Raw genomic sequence first — 14,855 nt, forward strand, 5'->3', positions numbered from 1 at the left:
TTGAATATAAAAAAAAATCAGCAAATGTGATAATAAAGATGCAATCAGAAAACCCATGACAGCGTCACAGAACGGACTGAAATTTTATTCAAAACATTTGACACAAATAGAGTATATTAACAGAAACGTACACTTTGTGATGTAGTATAAGATAATCTGGCTAGTTCTTCTGGCATTTTAAAACGTGTTAATTGCTGGTGGGAATATAAAAATGACAAACACCTCCTTTGTTGTTTAGTTGTGCTTTTGTGTAAATTCACGCAAAGTTGACGAGACTGCAGCACACCTGGGTGGAGAAGAAGGCAGGATCCTCACTGTCCCCATTCACCGTTTCATTTGGGTAATCTAAAGACAGAGCATTAAAGAAGAAACATGTCATCTGTACTTTACTGGGATAATAACCACTTGTAATTATATTATATGACATGTACTATATGTTGGAGTAGTGCATAAAGATGACCTGTGTCAAAGATGATGTGATCAACCAGCGGCCTGTCGCTGAGCTGTACGGAGGTCCTGACATCACGAGGACCATGGCCACTGGACACCTCGGCACCCCACACCACTGGGTGCTCTCTGTGGAACACACATATAAACATATAAAGTTAAAACCGTACAGTTGGCACTTAAGTGCATATTAGGTGATCAAAAAACACAGGATACAGTGGGTTTGAATCCTGTGGAGGCACTTGTGATCACATGAGAAAACTGTGGAATCAAATGTGTTTCTCAAAATACTAAGCACAACAAACCACCTGAATACAGTTGACTTGCTTCTGTAAAACGACTAAGGCAAGTTTTTAAATTTCATACCTGATGCAAGGCCCAAATGGCCCCCACTACCTTTCTCCTACCTTCTTTTTTGGGTGAAACACATTACTAGTTTGTGTTAAAGGGGACATATCATGCTCATTTCCAGGTCCATACTTGTATTTTGGGGTTCTACTAGAACATGTCTACATGCTTTAATGTACAAAAAAACATAATTTTTCTCATACTAACCATCTGTCTCAATCGCTCCGTTTTAGCGCCCATCTCTTTAAGCACCCTCTTTCAAAAACCCAGTCTGCTCTGATTGGCTTGCGAGAAAAATATGGTGCATCTTTGCACAAGGAGGGTTAAAACAGGAGATGTTGCCATATCGCATCATACCATTGGGGTACGAAACATACGCAGTAAAATCTGGTCTGCACTTGCCGAAAGGCTCACTTGCTGGAGCACGATCACATAACATGAGGATGATTGATTTGTTTCATCGTGGCGTCCCCAGGAAGGGTGTCAATAATAGCCCACTTCATGCGGGAGAATGACAATTCTGCAATTATTAAAAAGATCTTTAATAAAAGACCATAAACAAATGATTTCTATTTGAAGACGTTCTATTGCATATCAGCCACCATCCATTCGAGCGTACCCAAAAAGTTCTGTCAGGCTGGACGCACCCAAGGAGCACCTGAGTTGACACTATCCCTTTATTTCTAGGACCATCCGCTGTAACTCTCAAACATCGCAGCTCCAGTTACACGGCATCCCTGCAATCATTCAATAGCCTTGCCTTTGCAAAGGTAGTTCTCAAGCTGTGGCCGACATATTCTAATGAGCCAGCATGTGACATAGGAAGGGGAGCCAAATCTGAATGGCTTGTTGAATCACATGTTTTCTCATCGAGGCAGCCCACAAAAAACTGACTGGGTTGTCTTATTTCACAGTTTGAGGGTTGGTAGGCACTCCTGATACCTAAATGCACACGCACTGAAACAGTGAGTTTTTCATGATATGTCCCCTTTAAAACATGAATGAAAAGACAAATGTCTCAATTCCATTTACAATTTTCTTTGGATGCAATTAAGCAGTTGGTGTGTGCAAAGTGTTGTATTTCTTACTTCTGGTAGAAATGGCTGATCAGCGCGGGCTTGATTTGCAGTTTGAATTCATGCTCCTCATCATATTGGTGTGTTTTGTAGTGCTGCAAACACGATCTATGGGGAAATTAAATTGTCTACTTTAATGTCATCTTCAGGAAAGTTCACTCATTTTTCACTCATACATCCCTGGGGAAAAAAAGGCATTTACTGTGTGAGAAAGAAGAGCCGGTCGAATGGCAAAGCCAGGAAGGTACTGCAGGTCACGATTATCTCCAGCAGATGGTGCAGTTTTCTGAGTCGGATCACTTGCTCCTGCAGATCAACCTCTGTGCTCAGGTAGTAACACTATGGAGTAAAATATTCAAACTTAGAATATCAGTCAATAACAGTCATTTGAAAAAAGTTGTCAGTAAAATAGTCTTAAGCTTACCAAGTGGTTAAGAGTCGTCAGTTCTTCACCTGAGAAAAAATTAAAAAGTTGCAAATAGAAGAATATCAAAGCAAAGTTTGTACTGAGGTTAAATATTTCTGTAAAACTTGAATCCCATGTGAAAAGAGGACATAGATATACAGAGCTTCCGAGTTACAAGTAAGAGGTTACCAATGAGATAGTTAATATAATCCTTCCTCATCTTGTCAAGACCCATCTCTAGCAGCATGTGGACGGGGGTGACACCTGTGAGAGACACGTGGTCAATCTGCTGGTGGTAAGACTGCAGGATGAGCTTGCTGAGGGAGCTGCTGCTGTCTCTGTGAATCTGGAGAAAAAAAAAAAAACGTTACACTCAAAAACCCTCAATCTTTTCTCAGCAATGAACAGTTTTCAGAAGCTGCATCGTTTCATACCCAGGGTTTGATGCCACCGTATCTTAGAGCTTCCGTAACCAATTTCAGGCAGTCTCCAATGTCTTGATATGAAGTCACGCCTTTAATGAAAAACAAAATGAAGGAAAATTGCTGTCACTATCTATTTGTAATGCTAAATCAAGTGCATCCTAGTTTCCTTAACAGAGGAACTGACTCACTCTTTCGCATCCGAACCCACAGCTGCTCCACAAAATCCAAATCGCCTCGTTCCAAGAAAGAGTTGAAAACGTCCGTCTCAGTCTTCACCTTTGTGGCCTTTAAGAAAAGATGACGAAGCAAAGAAGCAAAGAAGCTACCACATTTATTCTGAAATCAATGAATTTGTGAAAAGTCCCTTGATTTTAACAATATATATCATACCTCGGCTGTTTTTTCCGCCTGGCCCTGTAGTGTCTTTGCCGTGCCCTGAAGATCTGAAAGAAGAATAGAAAAAAAGAAAATAGTCTTCTTCACTAACTGTTAGCATAAAATCATAACAAAGGTGCATTGATTCAATAAAGCAGATACCTTCCAGGAAGGCCTTGGTCAGATTTACAGCTGACGTGCTTTCCAAAGGCTCCATCCATTCAGTCTCACCAGTTCTCAAACCATCAGCAAGAGTCTGAAATAAGGGTAATCTGATATATTTAGTTGTCTGTTTGTGTATTGATACTCACAGTCATTCAATCTCAGATTACCGTGGGACACAAACCTGGAGAAACTCTAGCTCCCTGTACATCTCGTACATCGGGCTCCTCATGTCCCCACTGGCAACTTTGATATTCTGCATGTGAACAAAGATAAACAAGGCTAGTATACAAAATGTACCACTTCACTCTGGTATTACTAAGTCAAAAGTCAACTTTATACATATAAAAAGGTAAGTATTTATGGTAGCAATAAAGTATGTTTTGCGTGTGAATGACTGGTGCGTACCAGTGTTGCTGTAGAGGACAGCGGTGGGGTCTCAAGGATACTCTCCACATTGCTCCATTTGAAATCCACTGTCACACTACTCTGTGACTCAATCATAGTGTTTTCAACAACAGTGGAGCCAAACAACACGAACCTGGCACTGCCTTTAATCGCCATCTGGAAACATAGACAGGCGCAAGTGAATGAACATTCATTCATACTAACTTACAAGAAAGGATGCACACTCACTTACCGAGGGTGGGTGGTGCCTTTTCTTGTGCTCTTGTTTAAGCTTGTCCAAGGTTATGAGAGATCTTTTGTCCACAGTTGAGCCTCAAACATCAAAATCACGCAGGAGTTAATTAGAAACAAACATTCACCATACTGATAATGTTTCAAGGATGGGTTATTCAAAGCGGTATGAAGCATTTGAGCTATACCTTTGCAGGTAACAGAGTATAATTTGACGCCAGACACTTTATTGCCCAAGCAGATTGTTTCAGCTCCAAACCAGGTTGTTCTAGCTGGATCAGACATGTCACATCGCACCCACATAGGGTGTAAGGCAGGGTTGTTGTCCACAGCTGACACATTAGCATTTTGAGATAATGTGTACCAAGACAGCAACTGCCTATAAAAAAAAGAAACATTTTGATTGTCATCAACAGTGTGTTAGATACATGGGTTATACAATCCTACTAGCACTGGCTTCATTTGGATGAAGTGTTAAAGTTCATAGCACTGGTCACCTGGCTTTCATGATTGTGAGCGGCTGTGGTCCCAATTGTGTCTGGAGAGCATTGACATCATCCTCAGCATCATCATCAGTGCAGTTTGATGTTTCGGTCATTGATTGATTATCAGGTTCAAGTATTTTGGGAACCTTATGAAATCAAGAAATAAAAACATGCTCCCATGGTGAACATTAGTGAGGTGTTTTAATAAAATGGTATGAAAAACAGGTATCTGCAGGTATCTTGAGTTATATTCCTTGTTTTTACTAGGGATGTACCGATACTGGATCAGATATCGGGCCAATACTTACTCATATGGCTGTATCGGATATCTGTGACAACATAGAATTTAATCCAATGAATTAAATTCTATGTTTATATACTATATACATTATATACTGGGATTTTAATTCCTGTTTAAGCTTTGACCAATTTGTTGCTGCATTAAAAATGTTTACACTTGAATTGTAATTCAAAGATTTTTTTTACCAAGTTGATGTATGATTTATTATTATAATAATAAATAACAATTCAGTAAATGTAAATCTATGTATTTATTTGTTACATTTTGTTTTACAGAGTTAGGAAAGCAGTGCTTAAGTCAAGCCTGATGTTTTCTTAAACATAAAAGAATGATCCAAGTCACTTCCACACAGTGAGGCATACAGCTGATTATGTATACGCTGGTATCAGATCAGATAATTAATGTGTCACAGCATTAAGATTAGGCTACTCACAGTTTTTTCACAGATGAAGACTGGCTGGTTGCCACAGTACATATTCAGCACAGGGATTCTGTCTCCATTCAGCTTTAACACTTGGACGTCCTCCTGAAACCAATCAGATACTGTATCAAGCTCAACATCATTATTATATAACACATGTTTAGATATATACACACCAAATTACAGACAGATTTTACTCTAGGTAAAATGAAATTACCTCATATGTACATGGACCTTTGCTTTCCTCATCTTGAAGAGACCTTCAATCAAACGACACACATTAACCTTAACTTCGGCGAGATGAGTAGTTAGTTAGTTAGTTAGTGGTAATGAAGCAATCAGATGGTGAACATGAAGCTAAGCTAAAGGCTAACAACTCATCTAAGGTTACTGCCTAGGTAGCTAACGCTAAACAATTAGTAACGTTAAGCATCGGAAGTAACGTTAAACTCACCGAAGAATATTATAAAACTCCTTAGCACTGGATATCACCTTGGAGCCCATTGCAGAACCAGTAGTTTACTCCAGTAACATAGAGACAACACAGGAGAAGTTAACAGAGTTGTTGCTGTGGTAACAGTTCTGACTGCTGCTGTTGATGTTTTGACTGTCGCGCGCTCACTCGGGCGGTGACGTCATGAGGTCTTCTTCTTCTTCTTTGGTGTTTATTGGCGGTTGGCAAACCATCTTAGAGGTGCATTACCGCCAGCATCTGGACTACTGGAGTGTGGAACAGAAGATTGTGCAGAAACAAACTAGAACTAAAACAAATTAAATAAATAAATAATAATTAAAAAAAAATGATAATGAAAACTCTAGATTCTTTTAACTAAATCAGTTTTTCTCAAAAACTGAATAATTTCACTGTATATATTATCTGCTTTATTCCCCAATAGACCTGACACTGAAAAGTCGTGATGTTTTGCCTTCCTTAGTGTCTGAAAAAGGTGATTCCTCTGGATAGTGTAATTACTGCAGTGTATCAGTACGTGTTCAACAGTTTCTGGCTGGTTACAGTGTGTACATTTCCCAGTTGGGTGCTTGCCTATTCGATATAATGTTTGATTAAGATCTGTATGTTCGATTCTTAGTCGAGTGATGATATTTTCTTCCCTTCTTTTCCAGCCCACCTTTCTCCCTGCTCCAACATGTTTCTGTATATTGTACATATGCCTTCCAGTTTCCTGCTCATCCCAGTACTCCTGCCATACTTTTTGTGCATAGTTCTTGATGAATGGTTTAGCCTCAGCTTTACTTAATGGAATTTGTAATTCTATATTCTTAATTCTTAGTGTTTGTTTGGCCAGAATATCTACCTGCTCATTTCCTTCCACACCAACATGAGCAGGAACCCATATGAATCGTGTACCTGTGCCTTTTATTTCCATCCTATACATAATGAGAAATATTTCATTAATTAAATCCGTTCTGACTGATGATCTACCAGATCCTATGCTTGTGAGTGCTGAAAAACTGTCAGATGCAATAACGGTGTTTTTTATTTCCCTCTCCTCTATCCACTGCAGGGCCAATAATATTGCCAATATTTCTGTAGTATATACTGACACATAATTTGATACTCCGTCATGAGGTCACAGGTCATCACTTTTTATTAAATGTATACGTATACAAATCAGAAATTAATTATTGACTCAGAAAAGTGTATAAACAATCTCAAAAAAACATAAACTGGAAATGTAAACAAATTAAAAAATATTTTTAAAAAAAATAAATGTTACGAAGAAAATAGTTCCGTCTTTACATTCATCCTGCGCCAACACGGCGTAAAGAAATAGTCCCAGCTGAAGCAACTAACTTTAAAGTGGTTTTGTTTAGCCATGAGAATTTCATTGAAGATGCTAATTGTTTGTTACATTCATACACATTTTATTACTCGTGTTTTTTTTGCAGTAAACAAAACAATTGTGAAAAAGAAATCTGTCGGCGGAAGTGATATCCGTCGAGGCGGATGCTTAAAAACATTTCGGGTGATGCACTTACTTCCTTTTTACTGTGGCCGCCATACAGCGAGGAGTGTGAATCCCGGCGAGCCGTAAGATAACTAACGAAAATGGTGAGAAATTGCACTTATGTCGTTAATAACACGCTGTATAATACGTGGGATGTATCTCGCTGTTTGTACTCATTAAATAAACCCGTGTTATGTGTATGTGGGAAGCTTAAATTCAGGTTTAATACAGCAGCTAGTCGGAGTGCTACCGGCTAACGAAGCTAACACGAGGAGCCATTTTGGATCAACCCAGTGACACGTGTGTGTCTGGCCTCACTGAGAGATCTGTAACAAACAGCTAGATGCCCCTCATTTAGATGGCATCTATATTAATGTCGTAGATATTACTTGTGGCATTCGAGTATGCTCTTAACAGTGTGAACTTCATCTATAATGAGTGGACAGTGTAACGTGTAGACTTGGTTACTAAGTGACGTTAGCATAATGGAGCTAAGTTAAGATCAGAAGCCGCAGATTTCTCGGCGAATTTGTCTAATTGCTGTTTATTAATGAGCAGCCCCCGGTGCTATTGTCTGTTAAGTGCACGGTGCACTTGATTTGACGTCATAACCATTTGCATCGAGTTGCATCAGCCTCGTTATAAAGTTGGTTAGCTGTTTGTTGGCCCAGTCATCCTAGGAGATGTGATGGCCTGGTTTAATGACACGTTGTTTTAAATAATTTACATCATCTCAAAAGAGCCACTCATCTTCTACAGAGTATGCATTACCTTCTTTTTTTTTTTAATTGAACAAATTCAAATTTACAAACAACATGGCTTATAGATCATTGCATTAGAGTAAAAGGACAAGGTGCATAAAGAACAAGAACACATAAAATATGTAAAATTATACATGAAAATAATAATAAATTAAATTAAGGGTTGCACCTGTAATTCATATTCTTCTATTATACTAAAAAGTTTCAATGCATTTTTGTTTTTCATGACTAAGGGCTTTTATGTTAGAAAGAAACTCGGAATGAAACATTAAACCTAGATTTCACTTTCATATACTTGGATTTGTGCAAATAAAATTTTCCAAGAATGAGTTATTCACCAGAAAGTCATCTTTGTTGTCCACAATCACCTTTTGAGAAGTTTCCCAGATGAGAAACTTTTGTGAAAAGCCAGTCATGTATATCATAAAGCCATAAAGCTCCAGAATACATGCAATGAAAAAATAAATGATCAGTAGTTTCAGTATCATCACAAAATACAGTTATTGGTTTCAATTCCAAATCGTTGTCGCAACAAATCTAGCATTACCTTCTCAAAGTCAACATGTGTTTCTGTGAAGCTCAACGTTGTTTGCTTTGCTTCCTAGGCCTGTGCCCGACCCCTGATCTCGGTTTACTCCGAGAAAGGAGAATCCTCAGGCAAGAATGTGGTCATGCCTGCTGTGTTCAAGGCTCCTATTCGCCCTGATGTTGTGAATTTCGTTCACACCAACATGCGCAAGAACAGCCGCCAGCCTTATGCAGTCAGTGAACTGGCAGGTGAGTGTATATTTTGTGTTGAACTGGCATGTTGACCATCATAGTTTAAAATATTTTGAGATGGTGACTTATGTTTTCACAAATCAGATGAATATTGTTTTTTAATGTTAGTGTGTGATTGTGTTTATTTCAGGTCACCAGACCAGTGCCGAGTCCTGGGGTACAGGAAGAGCTGTAGCCCGTATCCCTCGTGTGAGAGGTGGTGGTACACACCGCTCTGGCCAGGGTGCTTTTGGAAATGTATCCTTGTGACCAAAATTGAAGCGTTCCCTTTTTTTCTCTTTTTAAAAAAAAAAATAATTCTGTGAAAACTCAATCTGAAACAAAACGCTTGCAATGATGGTGTAATTTGCGACTTACTCTGTGATCAGTGACAGATGCCTACTGTCATATGCTGGCACAGATGGCTGACGAACATTGAGTCTGAGCAGGTTTTTAGCTACTTCAGTACTTGTGCTACTTCAGTTGTTGTCAACCCTCCTTAACTTTGGTCTAGATGTGTCGTGGAGGTCGCATGTTTGCCCCCACCAAAACCTGGCGCCGCTGGCACCGCAGAATCAACACGACCCAGAAGCGCTATGCCATCTGCTCTGCCGTGGCTGCCTCTGCCATTCCTGCACTGGTGATGTCCAAAGGTAAGCTCCAAAAACAATACTTGTTGAACTTCTTTAAAGTACAGTTTAACATTTGTCTTGCCATGATGGTGTAATTTGCGTCTGAGCCTGTGAACAGTGACGGTAGCCTGCCGTCTCTAAGCTGTCACAAGGTATTGATGTGTTTTGAGTTCTGAGCAAGCTCTGGCAACACTGTAGTGTGTGACAGTCTCAAGAAGATTGTGGGTGTGGACATCTTTGGTTGACATGATGGATCTTGTTTGGTAGGACACCGTATTGAGGAAATCCCTGAGGTCCCACTGGTGGTTGAAGACAAAGTTGAGGGCTACAAGAAGACCAAGGAGGCAGTGCTGCTGCTTAAGAAGCTTAAAGCCTGGAATGATATCAAGAAGGTAATCTAAATGTTTCTCATCTTCTCTATTGGCTGGACACGGCACTCCATTGGGGAACAAATGATTTGAAATGGAACCATAATTATCATGAATTTAGTCTTGATTTCAGCTTGAAGGATGGTAGATGATCATAGCCACATTGTATAGAGTTTAGGAATCATAGCTCTTTTATGCAGTCTCCTCAATTTGTGAGGAATCCCTAGAGCAAGTTTACTCACCTGAAGATCGGAAAACAAAAAAACATGCAGCACCGGCTGAGACCTCAGATTGAAGTTGTTACTTTCAGTAGGATTAAATGATAACCGTTCCTCTGCCTGTGATGACTGCTTAGGTTTAGTATATTTATAAGTCTTTACTAGGTTTCATTTCTTTTAATGGTGTATTGAAATAAGAAACTTTGTTTTCTCAGGTCTACGCCTCTCAGCGCATGCGTGCTGGTAAGGGTAAGATGAGGAATCGCAGACGGATCCAACGCAGAGGACCATGCATCATCTACAACCAGGATGCCGGTGTCACCAAAGCCTTCAGAAATATCCCAGGTGTGTAATTTGTTCAAATGTAGAATTCATTATTTAGGTAAATGGATATCAGAAGTCTTCATATTTAATACCCACTGAATGGGAACTATACATTTAGGTATTTCAAACTTAAGTGACATAGCTTATGTGCTGTCCTTTAGTTTCTGAAACTTTGGTCATAAATGGTAAATGACCATTTAAAAACAAGCTAATTCAACCTGTGGGTGTTAAATTATTGTGCTTTTTTGAAGGCATCACTCTGCAGAACGTGAACAAACTCAACCTCCTGAGACTCGCCCCTGGTGGTCACGTTGGCCGCTTCTGCATCTGGACTGAGAGTGCTTTCCGCAAACTGGACGAGCTGTACGGCACCTGGCGTAAACCTTCTTCCCTGAAGGCCGGATACAAGTGAGTATTAAAGAAGCAATCGCATGTTGGCACAATTGAAACTGTTGTAGATCACATCAGTGATGAGCTTCCACTTCAGGTCCGTGTTTTTGAAACTGTGATATTTAAAGAAGTTCTGAGTTTGAGCATCAAAAGACTTGACAGTTTACTATTTTTTATAATTTCCAACATGAGGAATTCAATTCATGCCTTATATATTGCAGCCTGCCCATGCACAAGATGACCAACACAGATCTGAGCAGGATCCTGAAGAGTGAGGAGATCCAGAAAGCACTTCATACACCTAAGTAAGCACCGCTCACTTTTAAATGTGTTTTAGTTCGTCAACTATGATGATGTTCCCACTTCAGGTCCGTGTTTCTGAACCCTGATTATATGGAAGTCCTGAGCGACACAAAGTTTATTACAAACTTGTAGTTTAGCAGAAGTTCACTTTATTAAGACTTTGTTATTTTGTCATTACAGCAAGAAGATCAACCGCAGAGTGCTGAAGAAGAATCCTCTGAAGAACTTGAGGATAATGCTCAAACTGAACCCTTACGCCAAGACGGCAAGACGTCATGCCATTCTCAAGCATGATCCTGCGGTAAGAACCTAAACAGTTGAAGCTGGAAGCAAAAATTATAGTTAAATTGTTGATTGTGACTTTGAAATCTTGTTTGTTCTCTGCGTAGATCAAGGCCAAGATGCTGAAACCCAAGAAGAAGCCTGGAAAGAAGGGAGCACCTGTCAAACCCAAACCCAAGGCGTAAATCTCTATACAAGCAGACAAGAGTTCAGTGATTAATAAATCATTTGTTTAAAATTTTACATTTTTACATGACTATTTATTTCACACAAGCTAACAAAAGACTTTAATCTGTTGGAGCTTTAAGGACTCAACGGGAAAAAGGAATATCAAGCACACAGGTCATGATTAAATCATTTGATCATTAGAAAAAGATGGCTTTCCAGGCAGGCCTCAATGTAGCTCAAAGACTTCACTTGGCATGTTGGTTTGTACATTAAATATACAACTATTGATTGCACAACTTTGAAACCATTTAGTACTCTGTATAAACACATTTTACCCATAACACACCCGGTCATCAGAGGACCTTGGGATATGGGGTCCTTGCATTGCTGCACTGTGGGTGGGTGTCACAGGCTGATTGAGTCCAATGGTGCTGCACAACCAGCCAGCAAAGTCGACCTGCTCTGCCTCAGACTGATTGATAAAGGGATGCATTTGAAGAAAAGAAAAGGTGTGTATGATGGAAAAATTGCGTATGTGTGCTAGTACGGGTAAAATGAGGAATCGCAGAAGGATCCAACGCAGAGGACCATCATCTACAACTAAGGTATAGCCAAATTCTTCAGAAATATTCCAGGTGTGTCATTTGTTCAAATGTAGAATTCATTACTGTAAGGTAAATGGATATCAGAACATTATCTTAATATTTATATGTAATACCTATGAATGTATCGCTCATATGCAGTGTATTACTACATTTAGAAATGACTTTTAAATAAGATAATTCAACCTGTGAGTGTTAAATGATTTTGCTGTCACTGCAGAACGTGAACTAAGGCCAGGGTGCTTTTGGAAATGTATCCTTGTGACCAAAATTGAAGCGTTCCCTTTTTTTTCTCTTTAATTATTCTGTGAAAACTCAATCTGAAACAAAACGCTTGCAGTGATGGTGTAATTTGCGACTTACTCTGTGACCAGTGACAGATGCCTACTGTCATATGCTGGCACAGATGGCTGACGAACATTGAGTCTGAGCAGGTTTTTAGCTACTTCAGTACTTATGCTACTTCAGTTGTCAACCCTCCTTAACTTTGGTCTAGATGTGTCGTGGAGGTCGCATGTTTGCCCCCACCAAAACCTGGCGCCGCAGAATCAACATGACCCAGAAGCGCTATGCCATCTGCGCTGCCGTGGCTGCCTCTGCCATTCCTGCACTGGTGATGTCCAAAGGTAAGCTCCAAAAACAATACTTGTTGAACTTCTTTAAAGTACAGTTTAACATTTGTCTTGCCATGATGGTGTAATTTGCGTCTGAGCCTGTGAACAGTGACGGTAGCCTGCCGTCTCTAAGCTGTCACAAGGTATTGATGTGTTTTGAGTTCTGAGCAAGCTCTGGCAACACTGTAGTGTGTGACAGTCTCAAGAAGATTGTGTGTGTGTGTGTGTGTGGATATCTTTGGTTGACATAATGATCTTGTCTGGTAGGTGTAGTGTTAAATGATTTTGCTGTCACTGCAGAACGTGAACAAAGGGAACCTCCTGAGGCTCGCCCCAGGTGGCCACGTTGAAGGCTTCTGCATCTGGAAGAGCTGTACAGCACCTGACGTAAACCTGCTTCCCTGAAGGTCGGTTACAAGTGAGTATTTAAGGAGCAATCACACTTTAGCACGAGTAAATCTTGTCGAACACGTCAGTGATGAGCTTCCACTTCGTGGTCCGTGTTTTTGAAACTGTGATATTTAAAGAAGTTCTGAGTTCGAGCATCACTTGTCGGTTTACTGTTTTAATAATTTACAACTTGAGGAATTAAATTGGTAATGCCTTATTTATTGCAGCCTGCCCATGCACAAGATCAGAAGACCTGAGCAGGATCCTGAAGAGTGAGGAGATCCAGAAAGCACTTCGTACACCTAAGTAAGCACCACTCACTTTTAAATGTGTTTTAGCTTGTCAACTATGATGATGTTCCCACTTCAGGTCCGTGTTTCTGAACCCTGATTATATGGAAGTCCTGAGCGACACAAAGTTTATTATGAACTTGTAGTTTAGCAGAAGTTCACTTTATTAAGACTTTGTTATGTTGTCGTTACAGCAAGAAGATCAACTGCAGAGTGCTGAAGAACTTGAGAATAATGCTCAAACTGAACCCTACAACTAAGTAAGCACCGCTCACTTTCAAATGTGTTTTTGCTCGTCAACTATGATGATGTTCCCACTTCAGGTCCGTGTTTCTGAACCCTGATTATATGGAAGTCCTGAGCGACACAAAGTTTATTATGAACTTGTAGTTTAGCAGAAGTTCACATTATTAAGACTTTATATTGTCATTACAGCAAGAAGATCAACCGCAGTGCTGAAGAAGAATCTTCAGAACTTGAGGATAATGCTCAAACTGAACCCTACACCTAAGTAAGTGGCGCTCCCTTTTTAAACGTGTTTTAGCTCCTCAACTATGATGATGTTCCCACTTCAGGTCCGTGTTTCTGAACCCTGATTATATGGAAGTCCTGAGCAACACCAAGTTTATTATGAACTTGTAGTTTAGCAGAAGTTCACTTTATTAAGACTTCGTTATGTTGTCGTTACAGCAAGAAGATCAACCGCAGAGTGCTGAAGAAGAATCCTCTGAAGAACTTGAGAATAATGCTCAACTGAACCCTACACCTAAGTAAGTGGCGCTCACTTTTAAATGTGTTTTAGCTCGTCAACTATGATGATGTTCCCACTTCAGGTCCGTGTTTCTGAACCCTGATTATATGGAAGTCCTGAGCGACATAAAGTTTATTACAAACTTGTAGTTTAGCAGAAGTTCACATTATTAAGACTTTATATTGTCATTACAGCAAGAAGATCAACCGCAGAGTGCTGAAGAATCTTCTGAAGAACTTGAGGATGATACTCAAAGTGAACCCTTAGGCCAATACTAAGGTCAAGCTTGAGGTCATGCCGTCCTCAAGCTTGACCATGCGGTAAGAACCTAAACAGTTGGCGCTGGAAGCAAAACTTGTAGGCTTACAAAGGAGCTATAATGCTTTTGGGCTTTTTCCCTTTCCTTAGTGTGTTATATAGTTTTTGTGCAAGGTCTGCAAAGTTATAATTCCCAAAGTCCAGGCCAAAGGGAGTTACTCTCCCCCATAGAAACACTGCTCCTGATTGGCCTGAAACACCTTGCTTGAAGTCCCGCCTTTTCTACTGTAATGTGGTGACATCACCACGTAACACATTTGCATAAATACCTGCCTAGTGGCTAGTTTGGCACGCCCTCAAAGAAAGCTAGTTAGAGGGGGCAGGAGCTCAAATGGAGCGTTTCTGACAAGGTGAAAAGAGGTGCTGCAGCACAGCTGGCATGAGTAAAATAAACCATGTAAACATGTTCTAGTAGACACCCACAATACAAGTATTTACATGAAAATAAGCATATGTCCTCTTTAAATAGCTGATTGTGACTGTGAAATCTTGTGTGTTCTCTGTGTAGATCATGGCCAAGAAGAAGCCTGGAAAGAAAGGAGCACCTGCCAAACCCACGGCATAAATCTCTATACAAGCAGACAAGATTTCAGTGATTAATAAATCATTTGTTTCAAATGCACGAGTCAG

At 39.9% G+C, this 14,855-nt stretch overlaps 2 protein-coding genes, 11 non-coding genes and 1 pseudogene across 13 annotated transcripts; 13 read left to right on the top strand and 1 right to left on the bottom strand.

Moving 5' to 3' along the window:
• Nucleotides 1-64: 64 nt before the first annotated feature.
• Nucleotides 65-5,692, bottom strand: zwilch (zwilch kinetochore protein). The gene is made up of 18 exons (XM_074632805.1): nt 5,540-5,692; nt 5,303-5,345; nt 5,098-5,190; nt 4,376-4,509; nt 4,067-4,257; nt 3,880-3,959; nt 3,648-3,803; nt 3,424-3,495; nt 3,240-3,333; nt 3,093-3,145; nt 2,891-2,987; nt 2,712-2,791; nt 2,467-2,623; nt 2,296-2,324; nt 2,074-2,210; nt 1,884-1,979; nt 461-576; nt 65-345 (listed from the first exon to the last, which is right to left on the bottom strand). Exons 1-18 carry the CDS (start codon nt 5,587-5,589, stop codon nt 257-259), a joined length of 1,767 nt encoding a protein of 588 aa, XP_074488906.1. The 5' UTR covers nt 5,590-5,692; the 3' UTR covers nt 65-256.
• Nucleotides 5,693-7,001: 1,309 nt separating this feature from the next.
• On the top strand, nt 7,002-11,335 carry rpl4 (ribosomal protein L4). Its single transcript, XM_074632813.1, has 10 exons — nt 7,002-7,159; nt 8,422-8,593; nt 8,727-8,833; nt 9,090-9,228; nt 9,475-9,599; nt 10,009-10,138; nt 10,369-10,525; nt 10,729-10,812; nt 10,991-11,111; nt 11,200-11,335. Exons 1-10 carry the CDS (start codon nt 7,157-7,159, stop codon nt 11,275-11,277), a joined length of 1,116 nt encoding a protein of 371 aa, XP_074488914.1. The 5' UTR covers nt 7,002-7,156; the 3' UTR covers nt 11,278-11,335.
• LOC141767152 (small nucleolar RNA SNORD16) lies at nt 8,926-9,023 on the top strand. The gene has a single exon (XR_012593805.1). It is a non-coding gene; the product is annotated as a small nucleolar RNA SNORD16 (small nucleolar RNA).
• Nucleotides 9,287-9,386, top strand: LOC141767154 (small nucleolar RNA SNORD16). Its single transcript, XR_012593807.1, has one exon. It is a non-coding gene; the product is annotated as a small nucleolar RNA SNORD16 (small nucleolar RNA).
• Nucleotides 10,580-10,648, top strand: LOC141767144 (small nucleolar RNA SNORD18). Its single transcript, XR_012593798.1, has one exon. It is a non-coding gene; the product is annotated as a small nucleolar RNA SNORD18 (small nucleolar RNA).
• On the top strand, nt 10,850-10,917 carry LOC141767147 (small nucleolar RNA SNORD18). The gene has a single exon (XR_012593801.1). It is a non-coding gene; the product is annotated as a small nucleolar RNA SNORD18 (small nucleolar RNA).
• Nucleotides 11,336-12,197: 862 nt separating the features above from the next.
• LOC141767153 (small nucleolar RNA SNORD16) lies at nt 12,198-12,295 on the top strand. Its single transcript, XR_012593806.1, has one exon. It is a non-coding gene; the product is annotated as a small nucleolar RNA SNORD16 (small nucleolar RNA).
• Nucleotides 12,296-12,501: 206 nt separating this feature from the next.
• LOC141766187 (large ribosomal subunit protein uL4-like) lies at nt 12,502-14,845 on the top strand (annotated as a pseudogene).
• LOC141767156 (small nucleolar RNA SNORD16) lies at nt 12,547-12,646 on the top strand. The gene has a single exon (XR_012593809.1). It is a non-coding gene; the product is annotated as a small nucleolar RNA SNORD16 (small nucleolar RNA).
• Nucleotides 12,947-13,016, top strand: LOC141767145 (small nucleolar RNA SNORD18). The gene has a single exon (XR_012593799.1). It is a non-coding gene; the product is annotated as a small nucleolar RNA SNORD18 (small nucleolar RNA).
• On the top strand, nt 13,210-13,277 carry LOC141767148 (small nucleolar RNA SNORD18). The gene has a single exon (XR_012593802.1). It is a non-coding gene; the product is annotated as a small nucleolar RNA SNORD18 (small nucleolar RNA).
• LOC141767150 (small nucleolar RNA SNORD18) lies at nt 13,454-13,521 on the top strand. Its single transcript, XR_012593803.1, has one exon. It is a non-coding gene; the product is annotated as a small nucleolar RNA SNORD18 (small nucleolar RNA).
• On the top strand, nt 13,706-13,773 carry LOC141767146 (small nucleolar RNA SNORD18). The gene has a single exon (XR_012593800.1). It is a non-coding gene; the product is annotated as a small nucleolar RNA SNORD18 (small nucleolar RNA).
• On the top strand, nt 13,964-14,031 carry LOC141767151 (small nucleolar RNA SNORD18). Its single transcript, XR_012593804.1, has one exon. It is a non-coding gene; the product is annotated as a small nucleolar RNA SNORD18 (small nucleolar RNA).
• Nucleotides 14,846-14,855: the final 10 nt, after the last annotated feature.

Source organism: Sebastes fasciatus, chromosome 4 (genome assembly GCF_043250625.1).
Source record: "Sebastes fasciatus isolate fSebFas1 chromosome 4, fSebFas1.pri, whole genome shotgun sequence".
NCBI classification, from domain to species: Eukaryota; Metazoa; Chordata; class Actinopteri; order Perciformes; family Sebastidae; genus Sebastes; species Sebastes fasciatus.